This window comes from Scomber scombrus, chromosome 16 (assembly GCF_963691925.1).
Source record: "Scomber scombrus chromosome 16, fScoSco1.1, whole genome shotgun sequence".
NCBI lineage: Eukaryota > Metazoa > Chordata > Actinopteri > Scombriformes > Scombridae > Scomber > Scomber scombrus.
Window position 1 is genome coordinate 9,893,094 of NC_084985.1, and position 19,243 is coordinate 9,912,336.

A 19,243-nucleotide genomic window follows, 5' to 3' on the forward strand; every position below is an offset into this window, starting at 1 on the left:
AAACATTTTGTAAATCATTTCTCAAAGTTGTGAGCACCACAACCAAAATATTATTCACGTGCATTTTTATCGTGTTGGAGGTAGACATCTGACAGAGAGATAACTCAAAAACTAGATACCACCAAAAGTACGTGAAAAATCCTAGTTTTTGTCATTTAGATGATGCTTTAAAAGACATCTTTGACATTCTGTTAAACTGAAACTGCACTGAACATATTTGCACATTATCTGCCTTGAATGACAGTAAAAGGTTTTGAAGTTCTTTCTCAGAAATCCCTGCAACATCATGTCTGCAGCATCCTTTGTGTTTATCAAACCAGCTGATCTGATCCAGAGGACACCAAAGGGACAAGACAGGAAATGGCCCCTGCGTCACTGAGTCCAGTCTTCTATAGACGGGGAGCTTGATTACGGCTGTTCAGCTACACAGTTTGGTTTGAGCATCTTTAAGTGGGTCACTTCCTCTACAAATATAAACTACTACTATAAATGATGTGCATTTGAAGAGAACTATCAATCAAAAACACGTCATACTTAATAACATCATGTAGATTTTCACTGTATAGGTTTAGGCATACATGAGCTGTGTGTGAATGTCATATTTTCACGTCTTCTGCCTTCTTTAAAAATCACAAAACACATTGGAGAATAATGTTTTAATCACTGCATAATGTAGACTTTATTGGAGTCTACAGCCTCGTGAAGCGTGCTGTCTATTCATGTGGCAAAGCATTAGGGAGAAATTAACACACACACACACACACACACAGTTTGTTTAAGTAAGTCTTGAATAATTTATTATCTTCCACTGTTTTGTTTTTCTTCCACCTTTTTTATCACTTCTGCCATAAAATAATTTCAATTCTCTGCGTTTCATAGTAGTTTGGCAGCAGTTCAAGAGCAATGCATAAAAATAGATCAAATTGCATAACATCATTTTACTAAATGTACAAAAATATATCTGGAATGACTGATATTCATTGTGATGTGCAATTTGTCATTTTAAAAAGTGCATTCATTCATATTTTTGTTCAATCCTGTCTTAAAAAATATCTTCTAACACCTCATGTAACAGCACAATGTAAAAGTAAAAGCAAAAATACAAAACAGCCTCCTCATTTCCCGAAATTCACCCCCAGAAACTCGTCATTGTCCAGTGAACCGTGTATCCCTGAAGCTCTGGATTAAGTAAGCAGGTTAATACTTTAAAGCCTTAATTTGTGAAAAACAATTAAGAATTGCCTGCAACTAAACTTGTTTTTCAGGGCAAAGCCCTGCCGGTTGTCTTGACACACACTGTTGTATAAATAAAGTTCCTGTTCACTGAACATAGAACTGCACTGGTCCTGAGGTCAGGTCGATACCAGTTTTGATGGATGGACTCTCTTAGTTAGCAGGGACCAGCAGGACGAAACCATCTTTGCTCTTCTTGAAATCTGCATTGGTCTGGCCAGGTTTGGTTTCCACGGTGACGCTCTTGGATTTCCCCCGCATGTGTAACTGCATGCTTGAACGGCAAACCTTCACTGGAAACTGGACTTTTCTTATCCTGCAGGCAAAAAAAAAAAAAAAAACACACACACATTTTTATATGACTATAGATCTTTCAGTCCCACATCTCTTAAATATCACTGTTAAATGCTCACTTCACCCAATCATAAACCAACACTACAGCCCCATTCTCATGAGAATTTATCCGATGTATGTTGATGACACCAACACATGGACATTATTTGATGGAGGACAATACAAAAAACACTGTCCTAATTAAATGAAACAGTACTTTTGTTCTCTAACACACTTAATTAGTGTGTGAAGTATATTTAGAGATAGAAGTAAATTCTTCCACAAAGCTGCCAGTCACCAGTGTTACAGACTTTTACACAGTTTCACATTGGCCACACTGAAACAGAGCGATGAGCCGGAGATGATTGATTAAAGATTCACATTCAGATTTTACAATTTCATGTCAAAAACAAAGATTCACAAAAATATTTGCAAAGAAAATAAACAAAAGATTAAAAATACAAGCCTGTCACATTTTAATGGCACATAAAACCAATGGACTGATGAGGCCAACACATGCAACATTTAACACCTACATGGACAAGCACTTTTATTTCCATGTTGTACCATGTATGTATTTAATATGTATAAATGGAGACACAGTGATTTAAAGAGCAGTTCTCTTTTAATGAGCAGTACTCGCTGGGTGCAGTGGCTACAAGCAGCATCGCTACAGTCCTGTCCTCATAGTAAAGAAAATCTGTCTCATTCCTCGTGAAGATATTTGTTCCTCGCAAGGTTGTAAGGAAAACACAGAGCACAAGGATGAGTTTGTTATTGATCACCTAACACTTCACACCGCCATCTGATGATTTCGATTAATGGCCGTGTCACACACCCAATTCCCCTGCTGACAGCTGGGATGAGGAAGTGTGTTTGCTTTGCTGCACAGTCAGCTGAAGATGATCCTCTGTGAAGTCGCGGCTTCCTCTCGGTCCCTCAGAGGCCGGAGGGGATCCTGCAGCATCAGCCCGGCCGCAATGACCCCACAGCTCCACCAAACACAAGCAGACCCGGCACATGGCTCAGCGTCTGCAGCGTCCTTACAAAGAGCCTTACACTGCATCCACTGACGTCATACTCTGAGGCCCGGGGGACTCTGAGTGCACGGGTGATTTTCTTGCTTGTGAGGATATTTCTCTCATGTATGTATTCAAATTAGCTTGTTGTTTTTCTGTCTGTGGACGCACTCTATATGAACTCAAGGTGGGATGCTCTAAAAAGCAGACGCAGAACAATAGTTGCCAAACAGATATTTGAGGACGCCTTTGAATGTTGATAATTCGACTGGAAAAGAGGGCTGGCTCATGCATATAGGCCAACTTGGAAAATGAACACTTCGGCTTCAAACTGTTTGTCTCCAGTTCTCCGGAGACTGACTGTCCTCCTCACAAACATGGCAGACGAAAGGCAAACTTTAAAAAAAAAAAAGAACGATTACATAATTTTTTACCTATTATGAAATATTGTTGGCAATCTGCTTTACAACAGTAGATACAGACCCCCAGGTGAATGCACTGGACCAACAAAAATCTGATCAGACAAAACTAAAATCTGATAAATACTGACTGAACTAAAAACTGAAACCATAATCCTAACTCTATAGGATTAAATATACAGAGTACATGATACTACCCATCAATGAACATGATATTAGTTGTGCAGGTCACGTGTGTGCTGTAGCCTGTTAAAGAGATTCATTGCATCGTTGAGACATTTCATTTATTTTGTTTTGAGTTTGTATTTTGAGTTGGTGAAATGCAGCATACGAGTATAAACTGTACTGTATGCTATACTATTGTGACACTGATGTTTAGGGTCATTATGCAGAAGTAATAGTTTTTAAAAAGTCACTTTTGACCAAGGTGAGATAATGTTTTCCCTCTGCTTCCAGTTTTTGTGTTAAAGTGGGCCAAATAGGTCACTAAGCTCTCTTTATATCAGAGAGACAGATTACATTTTATAAAAGTTGTCTTATATAACTTTAAACACAAATAGATGAATTTCCCCTAAATCTGACAATCCATTTATCTGGTTTTGAAGTTTTCATCACAACCAGTTATAAGACTGGAGGGAGGAGGGAAATGGAGCCTATAACTCTCCCTCATATTTACTGCACTGTAACATGTTTAACAAGCAGTGCTCTGCTAACGAGCAGCTCGTTAAACACACACAAAACAGTTGGGTGAATGACCAGAGAGTAAACTGACATCTTCTCATTGAACGTTATTTACTGAATCCCAAAACAAACCCAAACTAAAGGGCATACACACCAAAGCTCCACACTGGATACAAGAACTGCTGGTGGATTTGGGAGGTTTGCAAAATCCAAGATGAGGCTCAAGTTGCATGTTGATTTTCTTGCGAAATTATATGTAAATCTGAGACTAGTTTGTGCAGGAAGTCGAGGTATTTTACACTTAAAATTCAAAACAGATCATGATGTCACACTATGTGCTCTCCAAGTGCTAAAAAACTGAACTCTGTGACTGCTTGTTTCCAAAGCTTTGTTGCCGCTCTTCATAAATCGCTCCAACAGGTGCAGCCTTGCTCTGTACTTTCCAAAGTCCCACTTGGCCCCTCATCAAAATCAAACCCTGTCTGCTGAACCCCCAAAACCAGCTGTCCTGCCCTGCGGGGGCAGCGACCAACCCGACACAGAAACCCACTGACCTCCAGAGAGGTTTGAATTGTTTGTGATGCCGATCTCATCACGCTGGCTACCACAAGTGAAACCCAACACTAGCGCAGCGCGGTGAGAAAAGCCTCTGGCTCTGCCCGAGGACAGTGGATAGTGGACTGTGGAGGCTCTGAAGGCCTGCAAGCTGGAAGCCACCTGAAATTGTTGTAGCACTACGAAACCTCTTAGGGAGGAAGTTGAGGTGGATTGTCTGACTTTGACACCAAATACTGAGGTTTGCACCCCATCAACAACTAACAATCAACATTTGTTTCTATTAATCATATGTTAAACCTCAATGTGTTCCTAAACTTAACCAAGTGGTTTTAGTTGCCTGAACTTAACCCCACTTTCACGTTAGAGGTGACTCATGTGAATCCTTTTTGTAAATTACGTGTTTATTTGGGTTCGAGAACTTGTTGGTTTTTCCATTTAGGAGATAATTAACTATAAAGAAGGAAGCAGGAGGAATTTGTTATTTGACCTTCTCTCCCTCACAGGTGCTTCCACCACTTTTAAGGTTTAGTACGACTTGCTTGGGTCAAACTGTAATGAGCTCTGGATCTTGATACTTTTACTCGTTTTGGAAATTATAAAACTTCATTATCAGATGTCTGTCAGTGACCCTCGTAAAAAGTTTTGTCTTTGGTTTGTTTTCAAAAAAAGAGATGTCGACGATTAAAAAATCTAGGTCTTGACACTGACAGACATTTTTCATTTTTGGTAAATCAGTCTGACATTGACAGTACATTTACACATTAGGTTAGATTTTATCAGGCTAAACCAGTCACCTTTGCACCATCCGCATTGTTACAGGTGTTGCTCTCAGCACTCACTAGATTAGCTGACTTCATTCTGTGGTAGCGTGTAACATCAAGGCACCTCTTAATCATAACCAATGTGTCTCAATAGATCTTATTACCATTTCAAACTTTGTTGCACTGTTTTGTATTATGATTCATTTACTGTATTTCAACTATAAAAAAAAACTTCCCTGCAAAGCTCAAACTGTCACTGAGGTTTTTCATTTAACAGTTTGTTTCATAGTTTCTTGTTGCACATTTAAAGTTCTCTTCTCAGGTCTAATGTAAGTTCGAAATGGTCTCCATGTCACACAACCTGCATGTTTCTGACCTCCTGTTTTCTCCTCTGACTGTGGCGTCTGTGTGTCTCTATGTTTCTGTGAGCGTAGCGGGATTCAGTATACAAACATGGCCCACAGTCTGCTGTCTGCCAACCAGTCCTGATGCTGCAGTCAAATAATTTATCGCCGTGGAGACGACGCTGCAGACAGAACTGGGGCGCAGCAGCAGCACCTGAAGGAGCCCTTGGACCCCCTGCTTCCTTCCCTCCACCAGTGCTCCCCTCTTCATCTCATCTTCCCTCTTCACCCTCCAAACAGTCCTCCTCTGCCTTCCTCCTTGTCACCCCCTCTATGATGCTGGAAGCCGCTAATCCGATGTGAGCGCATGCCTCTGGTGTCTCCATTATCGAAAATGACGGGCCATTTTATTTGCAGCTGAGCTGCATGTGTAGTGAGGCGTAGCCGGTGAGCCTGATGCTGCACCGTGTTACTGATGCTGTTAGTCTCATTGTGGGGAAATCAGATCAACACCAGACATGTGCAGAGTCGCTCCGAGGGAATAATGTGCCATCATAGATAAAAGATGTTCCAAATGACAACAGCTTTTTCGCATATTTTTTCATATTTTCTTCATTTTTCCTCCTGGGGGACTTTACTCTTAGTTTTCCTGCAATAAACAGAAAATGGCCACATATTCCTCTGACTACTTCAGGACATTATCAACTGAAACAACGCCAGGTTTCTGTTAGCATTAACAAACAAAAAGAGATGCCCCTGTGCAAAGTTGTGACACAATGAGCAAGTGCATCCTTATTTATAAAGCAACTCATTATGACTCATATTCAAATATAACTTGAAGCCAACTATGAGGGAGACTGAATTTGGAGTTGTTTTTCTTAATGTTTGACAGTGAAATTACATTAACTATAGAGTTTCATCACGGTTTTGTGCAGAGAAACAGACAGAGAAATGCAGTGTTTGTCTTATTGCAATATCAATTTTACTGTGTTACTATTCAGGGGCGCAAATGAAAAAGTTGTGGAGGGGAATAAAAATGAAAGCTGCTGAGCTTCATTTATCACCCTGCACTGCAGCAGAGAAAATTGCATCTTAAATTTAACATCTAAGTTTTAAGAACTACCAAAAATCTTCCACAACATTTTTTTAATAACTCCAGGATGACTTTTAATTTAATCTCTGGTATTTTTATTGACCTGACAAAATTATTTACAGTAATAATTATTTCCTCACATGAAAAAGTACATGACTTCTAGTTGTGAAAGTGTTTTCTCTTTAACCTATATTTTAAGTTAAAAGTGAAGAATCAGGTCTTATTTAGTTTGAAGCTTTCATTGTACATTTGCAGAAACAGTTAATAAGATACAACTTCAACTTCATGCTGGAACTTTCCACAAACACTGCAAGAGACTTTTATAGTAAAGAAAGATGAGCGTAACATATCATAGGCACAGCTTACCCATAAAGAAACTCTCTCTCTCCCTCTCTCTCTCCCTCTCTCTCTCCCTCTCTCTCTCTCTCTCTCTCTCTCTCGTAGTTTAGCTTGTAGGATGGAAGCAAGAGGAATGCTGACCTTGTTCAATCAATATTGAAAAATATACCTTCCAAACACCCCAAAGTTGCCATTTTTCAGGGTTGCTAACTCAAACATTTTTGGTATGACCCTAACCCTAACCCTAACCCCACTTTTAAATCCCACAAATCTAATGCCAAAAAAGAGTAAACCAAAAAGTATAGCTCTGCAGGTTATAAAGGCTACCTGCACATATCTAAATGATAAACTTGTCTCCACATTTACATGATTTTTATGGTGTTTAAACAAAGCAACACTTCCCAGTTCACCTTTTGTTATTATTACAGAGGTTGAGCAAAAAGCTTTAATCTTCTGGATGATTTCACCATCACAATCGTGCAGTTTTGAGTTCATCCAAAAAATCTTTGAACTGGTTTTATTAACTCGAAAGATGTGTGTTGCAACATCAAACGTGGCCCTGTGAGATTTTTTCAGTATTAGGTTGGCATGAAGGAGAACCGTGAGTGACTGTGGGTAGCTATTAACTCTCAGATGTGAACGCTGACTATCAGAGCGCTGTCAGATTAGTTAACAAGCAAAGACGTGATGAAGTCTGCTCCTAATGAGACCCCACAGACTCAAGACTGACAGGATCAGACCATCAAAACACACAGACAAATCTCACTTTCTGTTTTTGACACACAAACACACACACGATTCAGATAATACTCTGAGTCTCTGAAGGAACAGAGAGGAAGGAAACAACAGCTTTAAAGTCACGCAACAGCACCTTCAATCACGCTGTTAATGAGAGCTAAAAGCACTACGCAAAAGGTCAGGCAGATCTTTTCTTATTCTCTGTGATTCTTTGGCACCTCCTACTTCAATCTTACTCATGCCTCCTTTCTCTCCATTCTTTCACTCTCTCCGTCAGTGTCACCGGGTCCAGGTATAATTGGGTCCCAGGAGGCGATAAAATGGCAAAAGTTGTTGAAAGACTGACAGGGCAGAGCGAAATAATTTTAAGTCAGCAACAACTAGTTTTTGTCAGTGTCTACTTTTTTATCTTTTAATCTTTTGGTCTATACATCACTCCAAAATGCTGGATGTTTCTCTCTCTCTCTCTCTCTCTCTCTCTCTCTCTCTCTCTCTCTCTCTCTCTCTCTCTCTCTCTCTCTCTCTCTCTCTCTCTCTCTCTCTCTCTCTCTCTCTCTCTCTCTCTCTCTCTCTCTCTCTCTCTCTCTCTCTCTCTCTCTCTCTCTGTTGTTCCTGCTACTGTTCCAGCATTAGCCTACTAAAGCTATTTGGGCTCTCCATTACAGAGCAGCTGATCATTCGGAAGCTGGAGTCACTCACCTGTTCAGTAAAATATTGTTGACTGTCTAGTTTTAGCCTCAGTAGAGCAGCTGCGATGTCAGATTACATTAACAAAGTGATTTTCCTTCAGCAAACATCTAGATAAATATACAGATGATTGACCACCAGTGTTAACCCTGCCCTCACGCCAACCAACTGGGAGTTAAGGTTACATCCACAGCTCCTGATCAGGTCACAGTTACTCTTTTCTAAATGTCAGCATGCATGTTTTCATAGTTCGTTCCAGCTGTTTTATCTAATTCTCAGTGGGGCTGTAGATAAATTTAGTCCATAAATCTGTTTCATAGTAACAGATTTTAATCTTTGTTTTTTTCCTTCCAGGAACTGGTTACGTAAAGACAAATCTACTACGAGGGACATAACGTTATTAAATGCAATACGCTGCTTATTAGTGCAAAAGGTCAAGCAGAAAAATAAACTTTGAAGAAGAGATGTTTTAGAGAAGCAGAGGATAAAGTTTTACTGGTCGGGAGGATAAAATGTGTGATTACACAGATGCATGCAGGTCATTGAATAAGACTTTGTATTAAAAGTAAAGAATAAAAGTCCAGATGAAACAGCATTTTAAGAGTTTTCCTAATTTCCATATCATGACATAAAACAGGAGAGACAGGTGGGATGTAACATTGGGAAGTTGATTTGAATGTTGAATGTGTCATAATGAATATTTGCTCTGTGCCGCTAAAAGTTAAAGACTGACTGATGGGTGGATGTCATGATCTTATTGTTTGAAATTGGTTGGTTCAAGCCTACGTATGTGCACATCATATTTTGTTTTACATGGATTTTGGTTCAAGAATACAGATAAACTGATATTTTGTATTTTTGGCATATATTGTTAAATATAATATGACCAGGGATGTGATATAAAAGGGTTGACTAAAATGTAATATGTTTCCTCGTGATACTCATTTACCAAGAATACTTTTTTATTTAGTTTTTGTCTCGTTTTCATCATGAAAAAGGTCATTAACAAATATCAATCGTCTTAGTTTTCATTGACAAATTAACCCTGTGGTTGAAGTGTTTTTGGTCAACAGCTGATGGTCTAATGATTATTAGCTAGATCAGAAAATAATTACAAGAAGTCTTCGTCTCACCTGTAGCTTTTTAACTGTTGGAGCCCCTCCCTTCCATCCCACATTCCCCCTTTTCTTCCATCCCAGCCGCCTCTCTCCACCCAACTTGACACCTCCCATCAACACAAGCCTGCAATTTCCCCTTGCAATCTTAATTAACACTGTCTCAGCTGCCAGGCAACCATTGCTGGGGCAACAGCAGCATCTGCGGCCCGACAGCAGGGGAAACATGGGCCGAAAACCACTTGAGCCCTCGGGGATGAGGCCGGCTGGGGAGGGGGCAGACCGTCCATCCCGCAGCGTTCATGTTGGCTTCATTGCGCCGATCATCACAGATCTCATCTATTATAATTACCATCACCGTCATCAGAAACAGTGGGCCTATTGCAACCAGCTGCACCCTGCGTCTTGAATCTCCTCAGGGGGCATTCTGGGGGGAAAAATGAGTCATACTCCAACGACAGCAGCACAAACACATGCAGAGTGAATGTGGATTTCTATAAACAGTAGGAATATTATTTAAAATGCAAAACCAACCAACGCGCTGTGGTCTTGTACACGCACATGGCTTGAATCACAAACGTGTATCATCGAGTGTGATGTACTGGAATAGATCTGACTTCGATCATTTCCTTGGCGCCAATTAATTCTCAAGACCACCAACATGATTTTATGAGATAAAAGCAAATCAGTTTTTAATAGTGAAGCATGCATAGGAAGAGCAGAGCATCTCATCAAATCGATTATCAATAGGAAAGTCGGTCGAACGCTATCAGGGGGTTTTATGCAGCAGGATTATTTGTTCCACCTCGGGGCGAGTCAGGCAGCTGTTAGTGATGTCTGTTATTGAGCTGATCCAAACATCTTCAGCTGAGTGAAAACAAGAAAAAACAACTAAATGCGTACATTGTGGATAAAATGTGCTGTTTTTTTGTTTGTTTGTTTATTTGAACTGATGAATCTGGTGTGTAGTACTCTAAAATACAGTGAGACAATTGTAAGGATGCTGCTGAGGAATCCATTTGTTGCAGCACGTGTCGCCAATTGAATCCACAAAGAGGCCTTTTGATGCTGATGCACTTTTGAGGTCAGCAGTCGGCTCTGAGAGTGCGCCCGGAAGGGTTTGAGACGCTCGAACAGAAAGTCCCCGAGACTTAACAACCGTGCAGGAGGCACAGTTGGGACGTCTTTATCAGACCTGCTCCTCCACAGCCCAGGTCTTTGATGTAAACGAGCGGCAATGAGCTCATCGCGAAAATATGATGAAGCATTCCCTGTCTGTGAACTCGATATTTCCCACCCATCTCATCATCCTGTAAAATTCTACATCTCATCACATATCTTGCACCATTCATGTCTCTCAGACCTTTTTTCCACCAAGAGAAATGCTTTCCATTTGGAAGGCATTGATCTAATAAATAAATAAAGTGCACACAGAGTCTGTACAAATAAATATTACACATACAGAGTCAGAAATTTACTTTTTTGATGGGTAACACGAGAAGGGTCTTTTGAGTGTCTTTTTGCATGTTTTTTAAGACTAAAAAACATCATCCAACTGCTTTTAATAATATTTAATGTATAGAATCAGGTAGAGTGTTAACAGACTTGCTTTAAATTTCAATTAAGTACTTTAAGTTGTTGTATTCTTCCAAAAAAGCTGCGTGTTCAGCTAAATGTGGCTTAAATATTACTGTTTAACTTTCAATAAAATATATTTGGCTTCTGCTAATTGAAGACACAGCATCTACAGTATATATATATGTATATATATATATACACATCTTATTTAAAAATACATTTACTTTTGGTGATCTACTGAGAGAATTTCAAATTATTTCATGATTGCAACTAAAATGTGAGTGTAAATAGAAAAAGGAGCAATTCCCTCCACCTCTCCAGCCTCTTCATGTATCATCATCTAAGTGAACGTTGTGTTTCTTTAAATATGCGTTCATGTTCCTCACATGTTGTGTATCTCGGGTCCTGGTGGAGTTTTGTTAACTCAAAGAAACTCTGTGTCAATTTGTTCAAGAGCATCACATGAGTAAACCCCCACTGCCAAACTAAGTACTTATTATTGCTGTAATAAATGTAAAAGCCTTGAGTGTGCTCACTGAACTTTTACAGAAAGAGCTCGCAGTTCCCACAGGAGCTGTGAAATTAGGACCAATATACTTCCTCTGCTTCATCTGAGGGTCCATATGGCGTAGGAGGGGCGTGTCTACAAAGTGCAGCCCTGAGTTAATTTAGTCAAGATCGACTCCGAAAGTTTTGACCTGAGAGGAGAGCGGCATTCACAGTGAAGGTTTCTACAATAGAGAGACTCAAAATTGATTTGTATTGCGCTTTTGCTACAGTTCATTCAGGGTTTTTTGCAGAAAGAGATGCGATACACACCATGACGGTATAACACGCAGGATAACTATGAGTCTTTCAGTCAACAAAGTTCTATAATTACAAAATATATGTTATATATAAGTTCTGAAGTGTGTGACATCTCACTACTTGACAGGTTTTGTTCAAATATGAAAGAAAGACAGAAAAGTCCTGATATTTGATTATTACACTCTCATGCCTATAGGCCATGAAAACTGGTCTTAAGATAAAACGTCGTCACACGCTGACGATGATAAGAAGCGAGTTTGATACAGACTGACTGTATTCAACAGTTAGATTCAAGATGACTTTGTGGCTAATTGGAGAAAATCACTAAACCACATGACCTGCCAGCTCTCTGGGAACTGACAAGGAAATAGGTCAGTGTTAATATACACTATTTACATCCACCTGGGTTTAAAAGCTGTTGCCCTAGTTACAACCCATATGATCAAAGCTGCAGCGCCACTAACACCGTGCCATGATTCACACCAAAACTAGATTCGGTGAAGAAGTTGCAAGGTGGCAAAGTCAGCAGAGGGAGGAGGGGGCTTCGAGCTGATCGACGAGAGCTCAGAACACAAACTGCCTCTCCTGTTGCTCCAGCGGACGAGGGCCACGACCGAGAGACGAGCACATTGAGGACAGTCACTGAGGGAGAAAAAAGAGCGAGGTGGCAGAGAAACAGAGGAGGCTATTTCAGGAGTAAGATGACGCCTTTCACGACCTAAAAAGTGAATTTAGAATAGAGAGGGAGGATTTTGCCCCGTGCCTGCGCTAACTGACTGCACATGGACTGTTGACGTCCAAACGAGGTCAAACTAGAAAGTCAACAAGTCCTCCGCCAACAGTAACAGGTCAGTGTGCGGGTGTTTCTCTTTGGTCATTAAAGCCACATCACAAGACCACTTACATATGCTATGAGGTTAATGAAATCGTCTTTTTTTTCTTCTTCTCCTTCTCCTTCATGCATTTCAAGAAGGGGAGGGGTGACCCAGATGATTGCTATTAATGCAACACCGTCCCAGGTTTTTTCCATATTCATAAACGAAAATGCTGATATGGAAGATTGGAGGAAAAACGTGGGAGAAGGAAAGAGACTCTAATGGAAACAAAAAAAAAAGGAGGAGGGGAGTACAACAGAGAAAGTGAGACTTCTTATATTAAAAGCTCCAGACCAGGGGGGGTTTCAAAGTCTGAGACTGGGGGCTTCCCCATCAGCCCTCACCCCTCATAGTTTACTTTCTTAGTTTCAGTCAATACCTGGATGCCTACAGGATCATGATTATGCTATTTGAACCCATAGACACTCAACTATTGACCCAAGATGGCCTATTATTGTGGTTTGACAAATTTCAGACTAGACCAACTACATAAAAAAGTCTGTCTGAAGTCATTTATTAGATTCTGTCTCTGAGAAAGTGGATAAAAGAGTAAAATTACCCAAATTGATTCTGAAATATCTCTTTAACCAAATCACACACATTTGGGCTATTCTGTGTGATCTCCTTTTCACAACTTGTTTTTTCACTTTCATTCACTCAGCCTCCTCTGAAATTGTTTGAAGGCCCCCGTCGGGGTGGTCCGCCTCCCACTTTAAAAACCTCTGATCTAGACTATAAGAACCACATTGTATTGATCACAGCTCTCTTCAGGATACACAAAAATCTCAGATGCTGTTCATTTAAGTTGTCGTAAACCTGATAAACTGTTGTAAAAGCAATATAAAGTGGGATTGCTACAAATGGTTGGCTTTACTATTAATTAATTGATCTGTTTTTGTGATTAAGTGAATAGTTTAGTCTTTAAAGCATCTTTAGCTTCTATAATGTGACATATTTCTGAGTGAAAGGAAACATGTGGCTGGGGTTTAATTTTAAGATCTGATATCATTCACACTACAAGGTCATGATAACTGGTATTCAGATTCACACCTTCAACACATGATATCAGCTCACTACAGCAGCTGATCCACAAAACAAGGTTAAGTTTTGTATCAGGTGATCGTCACATATCCCATCATATTAGACAAATGTATGTATACAGCCTCAAATTATTTGAATGCTTTATGTAAAAGGACGTCCCCTTTCTATTTTAAGTTTTAACAACTGTGTGAACATGGGAAAAAAATGATAAACCCCACCTGTAATGATCTGTGTAAATTCACATTTCTCTCTTACTACTACTGACAATGAAGACCTTTGTTTGTTCACTTGTACTTCAGCTCGGTTGCCCTCTCAGTAAACTCGGATATTTTTGTTTTTTGCTCTCACAAAAGTGGTGAAAATTAGTGAGCTGTGGTGAACCGATAATCACCAAAAGAATTTGAATTCGCACCATAGATGGGAAAAACCCTGAATATACAGATGGGAATCTGTGTCTGTTGTAGGAGCCAAATGTGTTGTTGTAATAATTTACTGTGTGTACATTGAGCGTTGATGTGCTCAGGCTCAGGTATGTAGGTGGGCAGGAAAGTCACTGTTGTCGTCAGGTGTTTGTTGCCCACGGCTGTGGTGCTAACAATTTGTTTGGAAGTGTTTGGAAACTGAAAAATTTACTGTTATGCACAATGGAGACAATATATGGATTTTACTTTGCAACTGAACAGATTCTGTGCTGAACGCAACACACAGGAAATGGAAGCTCAGATAAAAGCTGAGCGTTTCAACCAGATCACTCCTGGGTTAGACATCCAAGGAGTTTACAGTAATAGACTGAGCTCCTATACCTGTATTCATCCTTGTTTCCTTCCTTCCGTTCCACCATTAAAGTTAAAGTTAAAGTTTAAGTTACAATTAGAGTTTTTCCTGATTGGAATCAAGGGTCTCAGGTTGGGTGATTGTGTATGCACTACAGATTGTAAAGCTGTGATTTGTGATATCAGGTTTTATAAATAAAAATGAACTTGACTTGAGTGCTGACTGTGTAAAACTGCAGCTAACTCATACTCACTAATCTAAATGGGTTATATACAAGCAAATAACTTGAAAAGTGACTGCTGCAAAATTGGATTAAGTAACATCACTGGTATAGAAATGACGACTCTATCGTGTAAAGAGTCTTTAATAGTGATCAATAAGATGATAAAATCCCCAAATTGCCTTTTAAGTAAAGAATCCTGCTCAATCTTTTAAGACCCGGGAAGATCATATCCTAAATCCTAACTTTAGCTCACTCATACTCCCCCAGCTGTCCCAGCAGATGGTCCACGAGTCCAACCCCCCCAACACACACACACACACACACACACACACACAGATACACACACACACAACTTCTCTCTCAGTAAACACTCACATACCGACAAACACACACACGCCTCATTCATGCTGACAGCTAGGACCCAGGTGACAGGAAGAGAAAGTAGGAGAGAGACAGGGATGAGAGGATGGAGGGGATGGTGTGTGTGTTTGTGTGTGTGTGTGTGGGGGGGAGCGTACAGGAAAGAGCGACGGATGAAGGGGAGAGAGCGGAGGAATGTGCTCCACCGAGGGAACAAGAGACGGATGTGACATGACAGCAAACCAGACAGCTTGTCTTTGCCGTCCTCACCGACAACACAGAGCCGCTTTGAAGTCAGATTTTTACCTCGTGCTGCTAACGCTGCCTTCGCTGACCTAGTTTTTTACAACTCTGTGTCGGCACCTCTGCCACCACACACTCTCTCCACTGTAAACACTCCCAGATCCTCTCTCTCATGTTTAACTTGGAGAGATGAGAAAGAAAGAAAAAAAAAAAACACACAGCGGGAGTCATTGACTGAGTCCTCCTCTGACCATTCTCCGAAACCTCGCTAACTAAAATGACGTGCGCGTGACTCTCATCGTCTGCCATCTCATTTCCTGACAGAAGGAAAAACAAGAGAAAAGGAGTGTGTTTGTGTGTTGTCATCCTCCCCTCTTTGACCCCCCCTCGCTTCACATGCTCACACACTTACACAGCTCACCCCTGACTTTGTCTCATAAGTCTCCTTTTGGTGAATCGCCTAGTATAGGTCACGACCCCCTCCATTCACCCCCAGATGGTGGCACAAAGACAGGCGGCGGGCTGAAACTTACTCCCCGATGGCCGCCTTTCCTTTGCGGCGCCCGGCGCACCCCTGTCAGAGCCACGCAGCTGCTGCAGAGACCCCAGTGACAGAAGATATCCCCCCCCCCCCCCCCCCCCCTCACCCACCCAAAAGTCTAAGACTCGTAAAACCCACAAAAGCCTCACCGGGAATCTGGGATCAGCTAACTGAACATACACACACACAGGGGCTCATAAAAATGGGAACACACACCCTGCTGCGGCTGCCGTCTGCTCGGCCTCTGAGCTGCCCGCCAGGAGGGCCAAAAAAAATAAACAACTGAACACGAGCACTAACACAACACTGATATGAGTGAGATGATTTGATGTTTTATCTCTCTGTGATAGCAGAAGTCACATAAACACATAGAACTGGCTGTTGAGTATGAACAAGACCTTTTTTGTTTTTGCAGATTTTCACTGAAATAAATAAAAAGATTTAATAAGTTTAAACCAAATTTCATTTAGTCTACCTTGATATAATCGACAAAATAGTAGAAATAGCCTTTTTATTACATAATTACAATTGAACAGCAGCCTCTAAAATGACATTAATGTTGTGTCAAAGCACCTCAATAAAACAGTTTTCCACAAACCTCCATGAAGGCAGGATTTATTGCCGGAGTGATACATTAGACTGCATTGGTTTTATCTAAGCATAACTATTAAAGTGGAAACTGAGAATGGTGTGTATGCTCCCAACACACCATTCTCAGTTGTGTGTGTGTGTGTGTTGATGACCTCAGTTTGCCAACAAGGTCCACCTACTTAGTGTTTCAGATGAAATCACTCAGCTGTCATGTAACATTGTCGTCATTATGTGCGCAGGTGTAGGTGTATATTTGTGGATATGAAGCGTGTATGTGCATATGCTCTTTATGTAACCATCTGTCATTATGTAATATTATGTGTGTGCAGGTAATCATATGTATATGCTGCCATGTACATGCATTTTTACTGTACTTTTAATGTGGATTTTGGGTATTTGTTTGTATTATGCTTAGTGGTTCAAAGTTTCAGAAAATAAGTGAAGCTTTATTCACCTTTAAACTCACTGATTAATCATTATCTGACAATAAAAAACTAAAATAAAGAATCCTAATTATGAAGAAGCCACAGCCTCTGTTGTGTTTTGGCACAAGTACAATACATTTCCACCATTTTTCTTATTTTTTTTAATTTTTTTTCATATCACAGTGTGGTCCTGGCAGGATTAAGAGTAGACTACAGTAAACTTTATTGTCTCCACAAGGAAATTTGTGTTGGGCACAGTGCTACGGTCCGTTGTGTCATTTCATTTGAAGGATTAATACTTTAAGTAAACCAATCACTGCAGACCGGACGCTGTTTCAGTCAGCGGGCAGCACTTACGACAACACGCCCACACTTACACACACTCACACACACTCACCACAACCAAAACAGTCTGCTCTGTGTGAAAACTTGCGGGTTGTGCCATTCAATCTCAGTCTGGCAGAGATGACTGTAGGTGGATGTGAATGAGATCTATAAACGGCATTGACAAATCGAGGTCCGAGTGATGAATGTGATAAATGTCAGCGTGACTGATTCATTTCACAGCAGTTGTTCAGAGCAGAGTGCAGACACCGACAACTATGACAGTGATAAATGTTGCGTATATGATTTGCGTAATTGTTATGCTGCATTAATAGACTTCGTTTTAGCCGGGCTCTTTGACCAGTGACAATGAGTCTAATTCTGTGCTGTTTATTCATGTAAATCCGAGACCTGAATGGCTTCATGTTTTCATTTTAAACAATCACCTGATCTCAATAATTCATTTCTCTTCTCTGTTGAAAGTTTTCTATTGAGTGAAAACCTTCCTCCTCTTATAATAAACAAATAAATCATCAGGACAAACAAAACATTTCAAACAAGTCTATCTTTTATCTCTCTGTTTCAGTGATGCTTCTGAATGTTGTTAGCTTGATCTTAAAGGGTACGTCCACACTTTTTGAAATCTGTTTAAAACAACAACAAAGTACCCAGATGCACATGTGCACACTGGTCCTTAAGAGATCCCTTTTCTATTTATATTGTGTTCCCAGTGTAAGTTATTGGGGGGAAATCAAGTGAGGATCAAAGTATTTTTTTGTATGAAATTTCCCCTTTGTGTTTTCATCTCTCCACCACAGCTCAGCATGGAAACACTGATACAAAATAGGCAATTTTCTACAAAGGACACTGTAAATTTGATAGATATCCACTTGATTTGTTTAACTCAGACTGCTGAAGCCTCATATTAAATACAAATAATCTTTAGATGAACAGGATCCTTTCATGGACCAAAACCAAAACAGTTTAAATAGACACATACGCATGTAACTATTGTTTTAAGAGGGATATGAAAAAATGTGAATATATATTCTTTGATGAACAACAAAGATAGAATCAGATGGACTGAACAGACAAATCTCACGTTTGTTTTCACTTGATGAAAGAGCACTTTGAGAGATCCAGATCTTGCTCTCTAAGACTGCTGTTTCCAACATTTTGGTCTTGTTCTTAAAATAAAACAATCAGCTGTGACCAAAGAGTGATTTTGGTATCTAAATAAGTCTTGAAGGAGTACAACTATCCAGTAATCTCCAAGAAGAAAACAAAGGTTACAGGACAGTCTAAAAAAATGTGTGTGGACCCTGACTCCCTTGTTTGGACCCACCGCTCTAAGAGATGATCCCCAAGACTGGTTAAGATGTCTGAGTCTTTAGATGTAGTACTACTTCTTGTAGAAGTAGAAGTACAAGCTGTATTTTTGGCAGTTGTACTGTTGAAGTAGAAGCACTAATAAGATTCCTGAGGGAATTAATTTAATATTGGCCTTAAACCTCACCAACATTTCTCTGTACCGAGCTGTCAGCTTGAAAATTGTTTGTACAACTGTGATCAAACAAAACAGCTCATTTCACGCCCCAAATATATCAGAACACAGCAAACATGTCTCAAAAGCACATCATTCCTCCAAAACACCCACACGTTCTATAAACGACACTTTTTCACTCATTACATAACGTCTGATAAAAATACCACTTGGCGTTATAATATAAACATAACTGTAATGTTTCTCTATAACTACTACAATGTATTAGTTAATTTATTTTATAGTCAATTTCTATATACATTTATGACAGATTAAATTGCTACCGCTGGATTTTTATCTAAAGGACCGTTCTGTAGGATTTAGTGGCATCTTGCAGTAAGGTGAATACCCCTCCACCCTTACTAGCAAATGTGTTAGAAAACCTACGGCGGCCAAGAAACTCGTGAAAGAAAGACCTTGCCTTGCCTCTCTAGAGCCAGTGTTTGGTTTGTCCGTTCTGGGCTTCTGTAGAAACATGGCGGTGCAATGTGGCAGTATAAAGGGCCCATTTTAAGGTAATGAAAACACAATTATTCTTATTTTCAGGTGATTATACACTAATTAAAACACATTAAATGACTATTATATTCCATTACTG

At 40.0% G+C, this 19,243-nt stretch overlaps 1 protein-coding gene across 1 annotated transcript in view; it reads right to left on the bottom strand.

Annotated features, from left to right (window-relative positions):
* Positions 1-701: 701 nt before the first annotated feature.
* The window catches only part of myo1g (myosin IG), a 50,482-nt gene continuing 31,940 nt past the window's right edge, over positions 702-19,243 (bottom strand). The window contains exon 22 of the mRNA XM_062436584.1: positions 702-1,549. Within this exon, the coding sequence (XP_062292568.1) occupies positions 1,387-1,549 (163 nt within the window). The 3' untranslated portion in view covers positions 702-1,386. The remainder of the gene's footprint in view (positions 1,550-19,243) is intronic.